Source organism: Vipera ursinii (assembly GCF_947247035.1).
Source record: "Vipera ursinii genome assembly, chromosome: 2".
Lineage (NCBI taxonomy): Eukaryota > Metazoa > Chordata > Lepidosauria > Squamata > Viperidae > Vipera > Vipera ursinii.
Window position 1 is genome coordinate 188,340,997 of NC_139513.1, and position 13,830 is coordinate 188,354,826.

The 13,830-nt window shown below is 42.0% G+C and overlaps 1 protein-coding gene across 4 annotated transcripts in view; it reads right to left on the minus strand.

The window, feature by feature from the left end:
* SIDT1 (SID1 transmembrane family member 1) overlaps positions 1 to 10,404 on the minus strand; it is a 79,089-nt gene extending 68,685 nt beyond the window's left edge. Inside the window, exons 1-2 of one of the 4 annotated variants that reach the window (XM_083351871.1) lie at positions 9,624 to 10,404; positions 4,808 to 4,929 (exon numbers count right to left, since the gene is read on the minus strand). In XM_083351871.1, the coding sequence (XP_083207997.1) occupies positions 4,808 to 4,929; positions 9,624 to 9,830 (329 nt within the window). In that variant the 5' untranslated portion in view covers positions 9,831 to 10,404. The remainder of the gene's footprint in view (positions 1 to 4,807; positions 4,930 to 9,623) is intronic. The other 3 variants (XM_083351870.1, XM_083351873.1, XM_083351872.1) reach the window with 3 other exon arrangements.
* Between the last annotated feature and the right edge of the window lie 3,426 nt (positions 10,405 to 13,830).

A 13,830-nucleotide genomic window follows, 5' to 3' on the forward strand; every position in this document is an offset into this window, starting at 1 on the left:
TTCCTGTGTCCCTGCATAACAGATACAGTGCCCTTGCTGACCTTAATTAAGGAAACAGGTCAAAGAAGTTGTGATGATAACTCAAATTAGCAGGGGACCATGGTCCGAGATGAAGAACTTGTTTTTGACAGGGAGAAGTGCGAATCAGGTATTAAAAAATCAGTCATGCAAGAAGAGAAAGGTATCCAAAAAGAGAAGCCATCTTCTGGATGGTGATTCAATTATAAGAGATGTAAATTTAAGAAAGAATACAGAGGTGTCTTCCAGGTGCTACTGCCAATTGGGACAAGAAGCGCATTTTTAAAATAGTCGAAGAATGCCAACAAGGACTGTGGTGTGGATACCATTATACATCTTGGCACTAACGATATGTCCCAAAAGGATGTACTCTCTTTGCAGAATGATTTCCAGAGCCTGGGGCAGGAACTCAGCAGAATAGGCTGTAGGCTCACTTTTTCAGAGGTTTTACCAGTGTATAAGGAGAAAAATGGAAAAGGCCAGCATACAGCAGAATTTAATATGTGGCTAAAAAAGTAGTGTAAAGGAAAAGGCTTTGGTTGTATTAGTCATGATGTCTGTAGCTGGTCCAATGAAAAAGTGTACAAAAGAGATGGTTTGCATCCATCCAAGAAAGGGACTGAGTTACTTGGCAATAAATTCACAGCTTTTCTGGAGGAATATTTAAACTAAACAACGGTGGCAGTGAGTTAACTGATACAGAACATCCCTGTCCCCAGCAATCTAAGAAAATAGGGGAACACAGGCACCACACAAGTTATGTAGAAAGTAAACACAGGGTCAGTCATAAAGGACTTGAACACCAAGGCACAGAGTATGAACAGTAAGCAGGGTAAACTAGAAATTCAGGTAAATGAGGGCGGATATGATATTGTTGCCATTACAGAAACATTGTGGGACGAAACCCACAAATGGAACACACAGCTAGAGGGATTTAAATTATTTAAAAGAAACAGATCTAACAAAAGAGGAGGTGGAGTTGCTCTCTATATAAGAAATAGCTATATCTCTACAGAAATAGAGCACAACAATGATGAAAATTGTCCTGAATGAATTTGGGTCAATATAAAAGGTGGGGAAAATGACATTGCCATAGATGTATACTATAGGCCGCCCAACCAAACAGAGGAAATAGGTGAACTTTTTGCTAGTCAGCTAACTAAAGTATGTAAGAAGCACATCACAATAGTAATGGGGGACTTTTAATTACCCTGACATCAACTGAGAGACAAACTCTGCACCAAGTGGAAGTCAAACAGATTCCTGACAATTCTAGCAGACAACTTTGTCTCCCAAAAAGTAGAAAAGGGAAATAGGTAATCAGCCATATTGGATCTAATCCTCACTAACAGAATTGAAATGATAGAAGGTGTTGAAGCCACAGGAACCTTGGGGGGAAGTGATCATGCAATATTGGAATTCAACATTCTGGAAGCACAAGCAATAGAACACAGTCAAACTAGAGTCTTGGACTTTAAAAGAACTAATTTCAATAAACTTAGAAAGATCTTGGGAAGGAATTCCTTGGATGAGAATCCTAAAGGGGAAAACAACTCAAGAAGCTTGGGAAATTTTGAAAAGTGAGATAATAAAGGCCTAGTCTAGCACAATACCAACAAAGAAGAAAAATAACAGCTCTCGGAAGAAACTAGCATGGCTGCATAAAGAACTCTCTGATAAAATGAAAGATAAAAAGGACAAGTAAAAGAAGTGGAAAGAGGGGCACATAACTAAGGCAGAATATCAGCAAATAGCCTGAGCCTGCAAAGATGAAGTGAGGAAAGCTAAGGCTCAAAATGAACTAAGGCTTACAACCAAAGTCAAAAATAACAAAAAAGCTTCTTTCAACATGTAAAAAACAAGAAAAAAGTTAAGGAAATGTTTGGTCCATTAGTGGGGGAAAGTGGCAAGAAGGTGACAAGCAACAGGGAGAAAGCAGAACTATTTAACTCATTTTTTGCATCTGTCTTTACACAAAGGGAAAAATCAGTCCAACCTACCAAAACCAGTGCCATAAAAAACAGAATAGAAACACATTAAGATAGCCAAGAAAATGGTAAGTGAGCACCTGTCCAGCCTAGACGAGTTCAAATCACCAGGACCAAATGGATTACACCCCAAGGTTCTCATGGAACTGGCAGACGTGATCTCAGAACCACTGAACTATATTTTTCAAGGATCCTGGAGCACTGGGGAACTACCAGAGGACTGGAAAAGAGCTGATATAGTTCCCATCTTCAAGAAAGGGAAAAAATGGATCCAGGAAACTACAGACCTATCAGCCTGATCTCAATACCTGAGAAGATTCTGGAAAAGATAATCAAGCAATGAATCAGCGAACACCTAGAGGCAAACAAAGTCATTATCAAAAGCCAACATGGGTTTGTCCAAACCAGATCATGCCAGACAAATCTTATTGCATTCTTTGACCAAGTGACAAAATTAGAGGACCAGAGGAATGCTGTAGATATAATTTACTTGGACATCAGTAAGGCATTTGATAAAGTAGATCACAACCTACTACTTGATAAGATAGAAAAATGTGGGTTAGATAGCATCACCACCAGATGGATTCATAGTTGGCTGACCGGCCATACTCAGCATGTGGTCCTCAATGGAACTGCATCTACATGGAAGGAAGTGTATAGTGGGGTGCCCCAGGGCTCTGTTCTGGGCCCAGTGCTCTTCAACATCTTCATCAATGATTTGGACGAGGGGATAGATGGGGAATTCATCAAATTTGCAGATGACACCAAGCTGGCAGGAATAGCTAATACTCCAGAAGACAGGCTTAAGATACAGGAGGATCTAGACAGACTTGAACACTGGGCACTATCTAACAAAATGAAATTCAATGTTGAAAAAAGTAAGGTTCTACATTTAGGCAGGAAAAACCAAACGCACAGGTATAGTATAGGTGGTACCTTGCTCAACAGTAGTAACTGCGAGAGAGATCTCGGAGTCCTAGTGGACAATCACTTAAATATGAGCCAGCAGTGTGCTCCAGCTGCCAAAAAAGCCAACACAGTACTAGGCTGCATTAACAGAGGGATAGAATCAAGATCAAGTGAAGTATTAATACCACTTTACAATGCCTTGGTAAGGCCACACTTGGAATACTGCATCCAGTTTTGGGCACCACGATGTAAAAAAGATGTTGAGACTAGAAAAAGTACAGAGAAGAGAACAAAGATGATTAGGGGACTGAAGGCTAAAACATATAAGGAATGGTTGCTGGAATTGGGTATGTGTAGTTTAACGAAGAGAAGGGTGAGGGGTGACATGATAGCAGTGTTTCAATATCTCAGGGGCTGCCAGAAAGAAGAGGGAGTCAAGCTATTCTCCAAAGCACCTGAAGGCAGGACAAGAAGCAACGGATGGAAACTAGTCAAGGAGAATTAAAGAGAAACTTCCTGACAGTTAGAATAATTAACCAGTGGAACAACCTGCCTCCAGAAGTGGCGAACACTGAAAGTTTTTAAGAAGAGACTGGACAGCCATTTGTCTGAAATGGTATAAGGTTTCCTGCCTGAGCAGGGGGTTGGACTAGATGACCTCCAAGGTCCCTTCCAACTTTATTATTATTATTATTATTATTATTATTATTATTATTATTATTATTATTATTAATCATTTTGAATTAAGTGCTAACCACTGACACCCATTTCTTTTATTTCCAAAGTGAAGAGTAGAAATATGAAAGCAGTTGTAGAAGGTTATTAAATGGAAGCTGCTAGTTAGAGGTTTCTTTGCCCTAGAGGTGACATTTTTGACAAGAACAAAATTACCCTGACAGATCAAATATAAAATGTTGGGAAAATTGGGTATTCTATATTGAGAAGGTCATATTTCTATGTTTGGCACGGAAACCCCAAGAATTAATGTTCTGCTAACCTCCAAACCTGGGAAAGATTGAGGGCAAGAGAAGAAGGGGACGACAGAGAATGAGGTGGCTGGATGGAGTCATTGAAGCAGTAGGCGTGAGCTTAGATGGACTCCAGAAGATGGTAGAGGACAGGAAGGCCTGGAGGAACATTGTCCATAGGGTCGCGATGGGTCAGACACGACTTCACAACTAACAACAACCTCCAAACTGGGTTATCACAGGATGTTAGTCTGAAAACTATTCAGAAGAGTTTGTTAATTACTGAGTGGGGCCAGACAACAGGCTCTTATCTTGACTCTGTTGAAACAATTATATTGTGCTCCCATCTGTTTCATTACTCCCATTGTTCCTACCACATTATATCTGTACTTTATTACAAGCCAGTTTTAATGTATAAATTTAACAAGTATAACATAAAAGAGGTTAATTCATAATAAATATATATTTCAAACCATTTTGAGTTGTGCATGTCTATTTTACAAAACTCCAAAAACAAAAGATAGCTTAAAGTAATGCACAAAATTATATGAAAACCAATATTGTAAAAAAAAAGGTGTTCGATAGGAAATTACTACTTACTTTGAATAGCTATTGGGATTCAATTAAATATTAAAGAACAGATTTAACCAGCAATACTGAATTATTTTTTAAATTTACCATCTGTCCTTATCTCTACACTTTAATTCAGTGTAAATTCTCTGTACAATAAAAAATAAATGTGCCACAAAGTAAAATGCAATGTTGCAAAAAAAAAAATGAAGGAAGCTTCTTCTCTAGCAGGCAAAGAGTAAAAAAAACTCCCTTTAAAAAAATCTTTTAGAAGGAATTTGAGGGAAGACGTTGGAATGAGAAAAACTAAATAGGATAGAGATAAATATCTTATCATAGGGAGCGATTACTTACAGCCCATGAAAAATGAGAGGGAGCTGCCAGGACAGCACCCCCTTTTGCTGCCGAACTACAAACAAGACAGGGTACTGATCGTCTTCGGAGTCACTCTTCACGGTAACACGGAGGGCATCCACCTGCACAGAGACAAAGACAGCAGGGATACTCCATCAGTCAATGCCTACTTTAGCCTGTTCTATTCAGAGTAACCCCGATGGTATTTCCACTTTAATCCTTTTCTGATGGGAGTAAATTAGGATGCGGCCCACAAAGAGAGGATGCAGACTTATGAAGACATTACACATGCTCAGACAGGGATAACATGAAGTCCTAATACATGAGGGCAGGTACAATATTGCTGTAATTTCTGAAACTTGGTGGGATGAAACCTGTGATTTGAATATAAAGCTAAAAAAGAGGGGGAGGAGTTCCTTTGTATGTAAAAAATTACTACACCTTTATAGAAATACACAATACTAGGGATAAAAACTTTCTTGAAGGTATTTGAGTGAATATTAGAGGAAAAAGAAATGGCATTGTTATAGGAGTGTACAGTGGTGGGATTCAAATATGTGAATAACCAGTTCCCTGTGTGGATGTCGCTTCTGGAAGTCCATTCTGGGCCTGGGCAACAAAAAATTAGCTACCGGTTCTGCCAAAGTGGTGCGAACTGGCTGAATCCCACCACTGGGTGTGTACTATAGGCCATTTAACCAAGCAGAGGAAAAAGACAAACCTTTTGCTAATCTATTAGCCAAGGTGTGCAGGAAAGGCACGTAGTAGTAACTTCCCTGAAATCAACTGGCAAACAAATTCTGCAGTGAATGGAATATCTAACAGATTTCTCAATTTTTTTTGTGTGTAAATATTTTTTAACATAACATAAATCATTATAAAACAGAATGCTGTCTGGGTAACATTTATAAAACAGTCCTTAACAATTAAATTCTATAATCTATGTTTCATATGTTAATTTCACTTGATTTCCCCTTTCCCCAACATATCTTTCTTTGCAAAACATTAGATTAAGACAGTTTTGTTTGCTTAACAACAGTTAAATATATAGTTTCGGTACTCCTGTGTATCGTTTTAGTTGCCTTATCATAAATCCTGTCACCATATTTATTTCAGCTTATTTCTCCCCCCAAATTCTAAATACTTTTACAAGTGACAATCTTTTTTAGCACTTAACTATATTTACATTGGTGGATTTCATTCTGTTTTTTTTTCCATGCAAACCCTCTCATGCTTTTATATTTCCCAATCAATAAGTAAAAAAGTAAAAAGAAACAATAACAACAGATTTCTGATGTGCCTAATTGACGACTTTGTCACCCAAATAGTGGAGAGGGAACTAGAAGATCAGCTGCCCTGGATTTAATCCTAATAGGGATAAGATGGTTGAAGAAATGGAAATGGTAGGAAGCTTGGGAGAAAGTGACCGTGTCATACTACAATTCACCATAGTGCAGGAAAAAGTGACTGAACAAAGTCAGACTACTGTTTTAGACTTTAAGAGAGCTGGCTTTAACAAACTAAGAGAAAGATTAGAAAGGATTTCATGGGTGGAAATCCTAAAAGGAAAAACAATTCCATATGCCTGGGAAACCCTGAAAAATGAGATAATGAACAGTTAAGGAAAGTAAGTATGGCTAGCTTAATGGAGAGAAGAATTAGGGGTGACCTGATAGCTGTCTTCTGATACTTGAGGGGCTGTCACAGGGGAGAGACTTGTTCTCTAAACCACCAGTAGGCAGGACAAGAAACAATTAGTGGAAACACATTAAAGAGATATCTAATTTGGAACTAATGAGAAATTTCCTGAAAATGAGAACAATTGATCAATGGAACAGCTTTCCTCTGCAGTTGTGAATGTTTGGTCACTGAAAGTTTTCAAGACAAGATTGGAGAGCCATTTGTCTGGAATGAAGAAGGACTCCTGCCTTGGGAAGGAGGTTGGACTGGAAGACCTCCAAGATCCCTTCTAGCCCCATGATTCTATGGTTCTATGTGAGATGGAAGATACTCCCCCAAAGACATAGATCCTCAGTGAGTACAGGTAGTCCTTGACTTACAACAGTGCACTTAGTGACCATTCGAAGTTACAAGTCACTGGAAAAAGTGATGTATGATTGTTTTTCACACTTATGACTGTTGTGGCATCCCTATGGTCATGTGATTAGAATTCATATGCTTGGCGGGTGACTCATATTTATGACGGTTACAGTGTCCCGGGGTCATGTGATCAGCTTTTGCGAGCTTCTGACATGCAAAGTCAATGGGGAAGTCAGATTCACTTAACAACCATGTTACTAACTTAACTGCAATGATTCACTTAACAACGGTGGCAAGAAAGGTTGTAAAATGGGGCAAAACTCACTTAACTATCTCACTTAGCAACTGAAAGTTTGGGCTCAAATATGGTCAAAAGTCGAAGACTACCTGTATAGGCAGCATACTTCACCATAGACATTTTGCTCAGGTGTAGCCTGACAGTCAGTGCATCTCATTCAAAAGAGTTCATCTTCTTCCAGGAGGCTATCCTTTTCACTGAGGGAGTGGGGCTTAGCTGCCATTAGCCTACATATAGCTCACAGCAAAAGTTTATGCAAATGCTTTAATGTCACCAGGAGGACATAATGCTAAATGGAGACATGGGAATAATGGAAACACCATAACCCTGCTTGGTCTGTTCAAATTAAGGATTCACTTGTGTGTAAGGGATGGTATCTTAGCCAGTAAGCATGATGTGATTCATGATCCACTTTAGAATTTCTGCCCTCTGCTCAGAATCAGCTGTCTCAGAAAAGAAGCCTAGCATTTAAAAAATCCTGTTCTAGAACAATTGCTCTCCGTCTCAAATACAGAAGGAAGCAAGAAATTTGATTTCTGCCACTATTTTATAGGAACAAAAGGAGATCAGATTCCTTACCACATTTTGCACATTTTGGAGTTGTATTTCTAGAAAACATAGGGTCATAATGGAAGCTTATGGTTCCATGAAGTTATTAAATAAGGATACTTTTAACACTTTTCAAAATCTATGTAAAGAATAGAATTTACCTAGAAAGGTTGAATGGCAACACGTACAGATAAAATACTTGCTATGTATGTGATTTGGCATTACATTACTTGCACCCTCAGAAACACCAGAGGTTTTGAAATTGGTGGGGTGGCCTCCAGTGTTTATGGAAACTGAATCAATAACTTTTAACAATTTTCAAAAATAATTTTGAATAATATTCAAGCAATTTGGAATAACCGTGTAGAGAATGAAAAATTATTAAATTTGTCCATATACATACATTAACTTGCCTATAAGGTTGGCAAGATAAATATTTACATGTTTTGCTTTGTTATTTTTATTTTTTTAGTTCAGAGAAGGATTTGTTCTTTTCACATTTCCAGGTAGTTGTATACTTTCCTTGCTGATAAAAAGATAGTGGGTAATATGGAGATTATTGTAAAGATTGAATGTGTATCAAAATAAGCAAACATACTGTGTATTTTGCCTTCTTTCTTATATAGAACTTATATCAGAAGAAACTATTGAATGCAAAGGAAATGGGTTACTTTATGGGTATGGGGGCGAAAGCCCTAATAAGCAGGCATATACGGTACATAGAATGAAGGCTATTGCTAAGCACATTGGTTTGTGCTTAAAATTGTAAGCCGCCCTGAGTCTTCGGAGAAGGGCGGGATATAAATGGGATTAAATAAATAATAAATAATAAATGTGGTAAAAAAGAGTCAAGAATGAATGAACTGGACTGAATGCAAAAGTAAGTGATAGGTGTAAAAGAAATATACTTAATATACTTAAAGAATATAAATGAAATATATATTTCTTTCATTTGGGCAGACTTCAGGGTTTACATATGTTTACAAACATACATATATGTGTACATGCACAAACAGGTATACACACACACACACACACACACACACACACACACACACATAAACCCTGAAGTCTAACACTGCCCAAATGAAATAAATACATTTAGATGATTTGGTCACAAGCAGAGAATGAATGACCATCTCTTTAATTTAATCTATTAACATCTTTTCTTTTATTGCACATTGCTTACTCCTACCCCCCCCCCAAAAAAACACACACACACTGTGTGATGGATGTAATAATAACCTCTAATTACCAATGCGGGGTTAACTGTTATGTAATTCCATGATAACATGCGCTCTGACATTATCTCAAGGAAGCAATTTGGCATGACTCAGAAAGAACAGGGAAATCTGAAGTTTGTTTAAATGGGAGTTTTATTTGCAGAAATAATCACATTAAAAAAAACAAGTTCAGAAAAATAGCTAGCTCCTAGGAAAGTGCCGAAACGGGAGGGGGCCTGAAAGTGATAATAAATGAATAACCCGACCAGTTTTCAGTCCAGAATCGCTGGGCTTTGCCCCCAGCCTACCTTTCCCATCATCTAAGCCAGGGGTCTTCAAACTTGGCCCTTTTATGACTTGTGGACTTCAACTCCCAGAATTCCTCAGCCAGCAAAGCTGGCTGAGGAATTCTGGGAGTTGAAGTCCACAAGTCATAAAAGGGCCAAGTTTGAAGACCCCTGATCTAAGCCCTGCTGCAGGCCTTCGGCATTTACCCCTCGGAGGTCTCCTCCTGCCTCGCAACGGGAACTCGCCACCCGGCCCGGCCCAGCTCGCCCTCTCCCCCGAGACACCCCCCCCCACGCCCCACTCCGAGCTGCGCCGCCTTCGAGGGCTCTCGCCGGGAGCTCGGCCAGGGCGCAGCTCTGGCGCACCTGCCCCGGAGCACCCGTCCGGACTGCGGAAGACCAGGCGAGGGCATCCTTACCTGGCCCACCTTACTGGTGTAGTTGAAGGAGTAGAGCCGCTCGGCGCCTCGGTTGACCGTCCCGTTCAAGACGTGGTCGAACGGAGCGGCGTGTTCTGCGGCGGCCGGGCGAAGGCTACTCGGCGGCGCCCGGGGCGGCCGCGGCAGTTGTTTCGGAGCTCCGGCCACGGCCAGGAGGAGCCCGGCCAGCCCTGCCCAGCCGCTCATCTCGGCCGAAAGGCGAGCGACCGAGGCGAGTTGGGCGAGCCCGGGGCCTGGCGCCCTCTGTTTATTCGCTGCCTCGCTGCCTTCCAGCCGCGGCCGGCCGCTCGCCGCGCCTGGGGCTTCCCACGCCCTTCCTTGCCACCTGGCTCATTTCAGAGGGCCCTCCGGATTGGAGCGAGGCGTGGCCAGGGGATCTTCTAGTCTGGCTGGCGAAGCGAGGCCGGGCTTCTCCGGACGCTGGAATGATAACGCCGAGCTCCCTGGACGCAACTTGGGGGAAAAAAAAGACGGGGCCCCCCGAGGGCGCCGATCTCGGGGTTCGGCCGCTGCGCATCCAAGCGGGGACTGCACGTGCGGAGGAGTCCTCGACCCGCCTAGAAAGGAAGGAAGAGAGCCGGCCAGGTGAAGCGCTGCCCGCCTTCCTGCCTTTCTTGACGGAACGCGGAGGATGCACAGGTCGAACTCCAGAGTGCCCAGGAAGTGAGCTGCTTCTGCCGCCGCCGCCGCCGCTTCGTGCGCCGCTTCCCTGCTGCCGGCGACCCTCAGCCACCGAATGGGTGGCTCTAGCGCGGGAGCGGAACTCGCCCTTCACCCGGACCTCCCCGCCCCGCCGTGCCCGAGGTTTGCCACCTTCGGTTGGGCAGAAAAAAAGGAAAAATAATAATAATAATAATAATAATAATAATAATAATAATAATAATAATAATAATAATAATAATAATAACAACAACAACAACAACAACAACAATAATAATAATAACAACAACAATAATAATAATGATAAATCCCGTGCCTTTTTCACAGAGAAGCTCCCAAGTGCGTTAGTTCAATCATGTCCGTGTATGCAACACTCCTGCTTCTTTACCTTTCGTAAGCAGTGCTTTCCATAGGGTTCGTTTTTAACAGCAAAATTTACACCTGTATTTGCCCCACTTTTGCTTCCAGGTAAGCAGGTAATAATTGCGGAATTCAGCACCGGAGAGTTCTGAGGGTGGTAGTGATTTGAGATGTTGGTCTCTTGGCTAGGGAGAGCCACGTTTGAGCCCTTAGCAAACCATATAAATTTTCTTTTTTATTTATATTTATATTTAATATTTCTTAACTACCCGTCTCCCTGGGACTTGCTGTAAGTGTTGGGTCAGTCCATTCTACCTCAGAGGGTTGTAGGTGAGGCAATGCCAGGTGTGCCTCTGTCAGCTCCTAGAGCAAAGACAGAATATAAATTGTAACAACAATAATAATAATAGTGGGGACTGGGAGAATGGATTCTAGCCCACCCTAAGTAGTGGAAACTCTCTGGGTGAGTTTGATCTGGTTAGTGTCTGAGTTTGTTCACCATGGTTATCTGTAATTTACTCCAATCTTCTGAGTTTTCTCAACACACTGCTAGGGTTACATAAGTTTGGGGTACATAATATTGTAGACTCCAATATGGTTGTAGTGTGGTTTGTCATTTCTTGTGAACATGGCCATCTCTCCCTATGTCACAGGGTTGTTAGGGGGCTGATGAAATAGGAGGAGGAGAACATATACACATGTGGGTGTGGAGGTGGGGACAAAAATCAATAAGATGAGTCAAGGGGTAGAGGCTACTTTATGGCGGGCAGAGCAAGGTCCTCCACAGCAGAGCTACCTAAATATCATTTGTTATCTCTAACCCCCCCTCCTGTAAAGCCTTAAGAACAAAGAACAGATGCAAGTACTACAAAGAATTTGGGCCAATTACCATCCCTGCATGCTTACACAGGAAGAAAAAGGGGGGGGGAGACTGTGAGGAGACATAATTGTTATTTTCAGGTATCTGAAGGTTGTTATTCAGAAGACAGAAGAATTGTTGAGTTTTGTTTCAGAAGACAAGACAAGAAACAACTGGTCTAAATTATGAAGAAACTGATTTTGCCTGAGCATCAAGAAAAAAATCCTAATAGTTAGAGCAGTTCAGCAATGGAATAGACTCCTTGGAAGCTGGTGAACTTTCTGACACTGAAAGGGTAGTTAGCAATTTGGCAAGGATGGTGTAATACAGGATGTTTTGTACTGGACGAGGATCAGACCAGATATAAGCCTAAGGTCCCTTCCAACCTATTTATTCAATTCCAAGATTAGGTGCTTCCCAAGGCAATCTATTTCCCTAAATCTGGCCTAAACCCCGGTAGAAATAATTTTGATTAACCAGTTTGCCTCCTTATGCCAGGGATTTTCAACCAGTGGTACGGGGTACCACCTGTGGTACATTGGCACCTGGCAGGTGGTACGCGATCATCCTAGAAAAGTAGTAGTGGGGGAGGGGAATGAGCTGGACCAGTGGCAGCACCACACAAGCCTGAGCAAGAGATGGCTGGAGCTGCAGGGCTGTCAGGGCTCAGCGGAAACGCCAGGATCAGCACTTCTTCAGGGCTGTCAGGGCTCAGTGGAAGCGCCAGTATCAGCGCCAGGCTCCAGCTGGAGCTCGGCACTGATCCTGGTGCTTCTGCTGAGCGCCGATCAGCTGGAATGTTGCAGCATCTCCAGGGTCTTGTGATTTACATTCAGATGCTTGGCAACTGATTCATATTTATGACAGTCACAGTGTCCCAGGGTCATGTGAAGGGATCAAAACCTGCTGCAACCACCCATCAGATGGGGGGAATAAAAACCAAACACCCCCCCACCCCACCCCCGCTGCCAATCCTCAACAGAAATGCTCACAACAATGAAAACCTCAAACAGGAGGAAGAACGCTGTCGGGCGGGCGGGCAGTGCTATTGTAACTCATTAAGCAAACTGTTGTAAGTCGAGGACCACCTGTACTTCATCACTTTTTTTCCTTTTTTTGACACCTTGCTAGGCGACTGGTGGTACTCGGATGTTGCCAAATCCTAAAAGTGGTACAATGGGTGAAAAGGTTGAAAAGCCCTGCCTTATGCTACCAGCATTATGATTTTACTTTTCAAAAGGACATTAGGAAATGGTCACTAGATATTTTGTTTAGCAGAGTAGGAATCTTCTTTCAAAGAATTATTTATGTACAGCACTATCCAAGAGACCTTTTGTTGTTTGAGGCAGGACAACAATATCAAAGCTTGCATTCAACTGAGATGGTGGATCGTTCAAAACTCAGGAGGCAGCAGAAACAGAGAAAAGGCAGAAGTAGCCACAAAGCAGCTTTGCCGTCCTAACTGCTGTTCCCTTATTGGTTGCCTGGGGGCCACTTATGGTCTGTGGCCTACTCATGGGAGCAGCTGCCACTGTGCTGCCTATCCCTGGCTTGGGGGCAGAAAGCAGACGCCTGGCTCCATAAGGGAAAGGAGATGTCACATCACCCACATTGCCAGCTGCTATACACAAACATTACCATTGCTGAGGAAATAGGCAAAGTCACGGCTGTGTCTTTTACTGCCTGATCATGGATAAACCTTCTTTTTCTCCCCTGTCCAATAATAACCATGTAATTAACCCCAACAAGTTGAGTTCAGTATATTGTACTCTTCGAGGCTTGAGATGGGAAAGTGATTCTCATTCCATTATGGCGGTGTGGGGGCAAACTAAGACAAATATCTTTTCCTATATATATGAGTGGTTACTACATAATGAGCAGTTATGAAATCACCACCAACTTATTAGACAGATTGTGAAAAAAGATTTCAGAATTGTAACGAGGCAACCGGCTTCACTCAAAATTTCTACCTGTGATAGAGCACAGGGTTTAGACTCCCACCACTTGCTGCTTTTGTTCACCAGAAGTGGGAAACAGATTGCGTAGGTGCAGGGAAGTATTCAAAAATAGGGTCCTCTTCTACTAACAGTCTTGTGTGCCTTCAGAGCCTTCTTCTCTCTGGAAAGGCTCTTGCTTCCCCTACCTGCTTGGGAGGTGGGGAGGGGGATTGTTTAACATAGAGTTTCTCAGCCCCAGCAGTTTTAAGATGTGTGGCTGCAGGGGAATTCTAAGAGCTGAACATCTTAAAGTTGCTGATGTCGAGAAACCCTGCTTTAACCGCAGAATTTAGCCTGTCTCCATCATCAG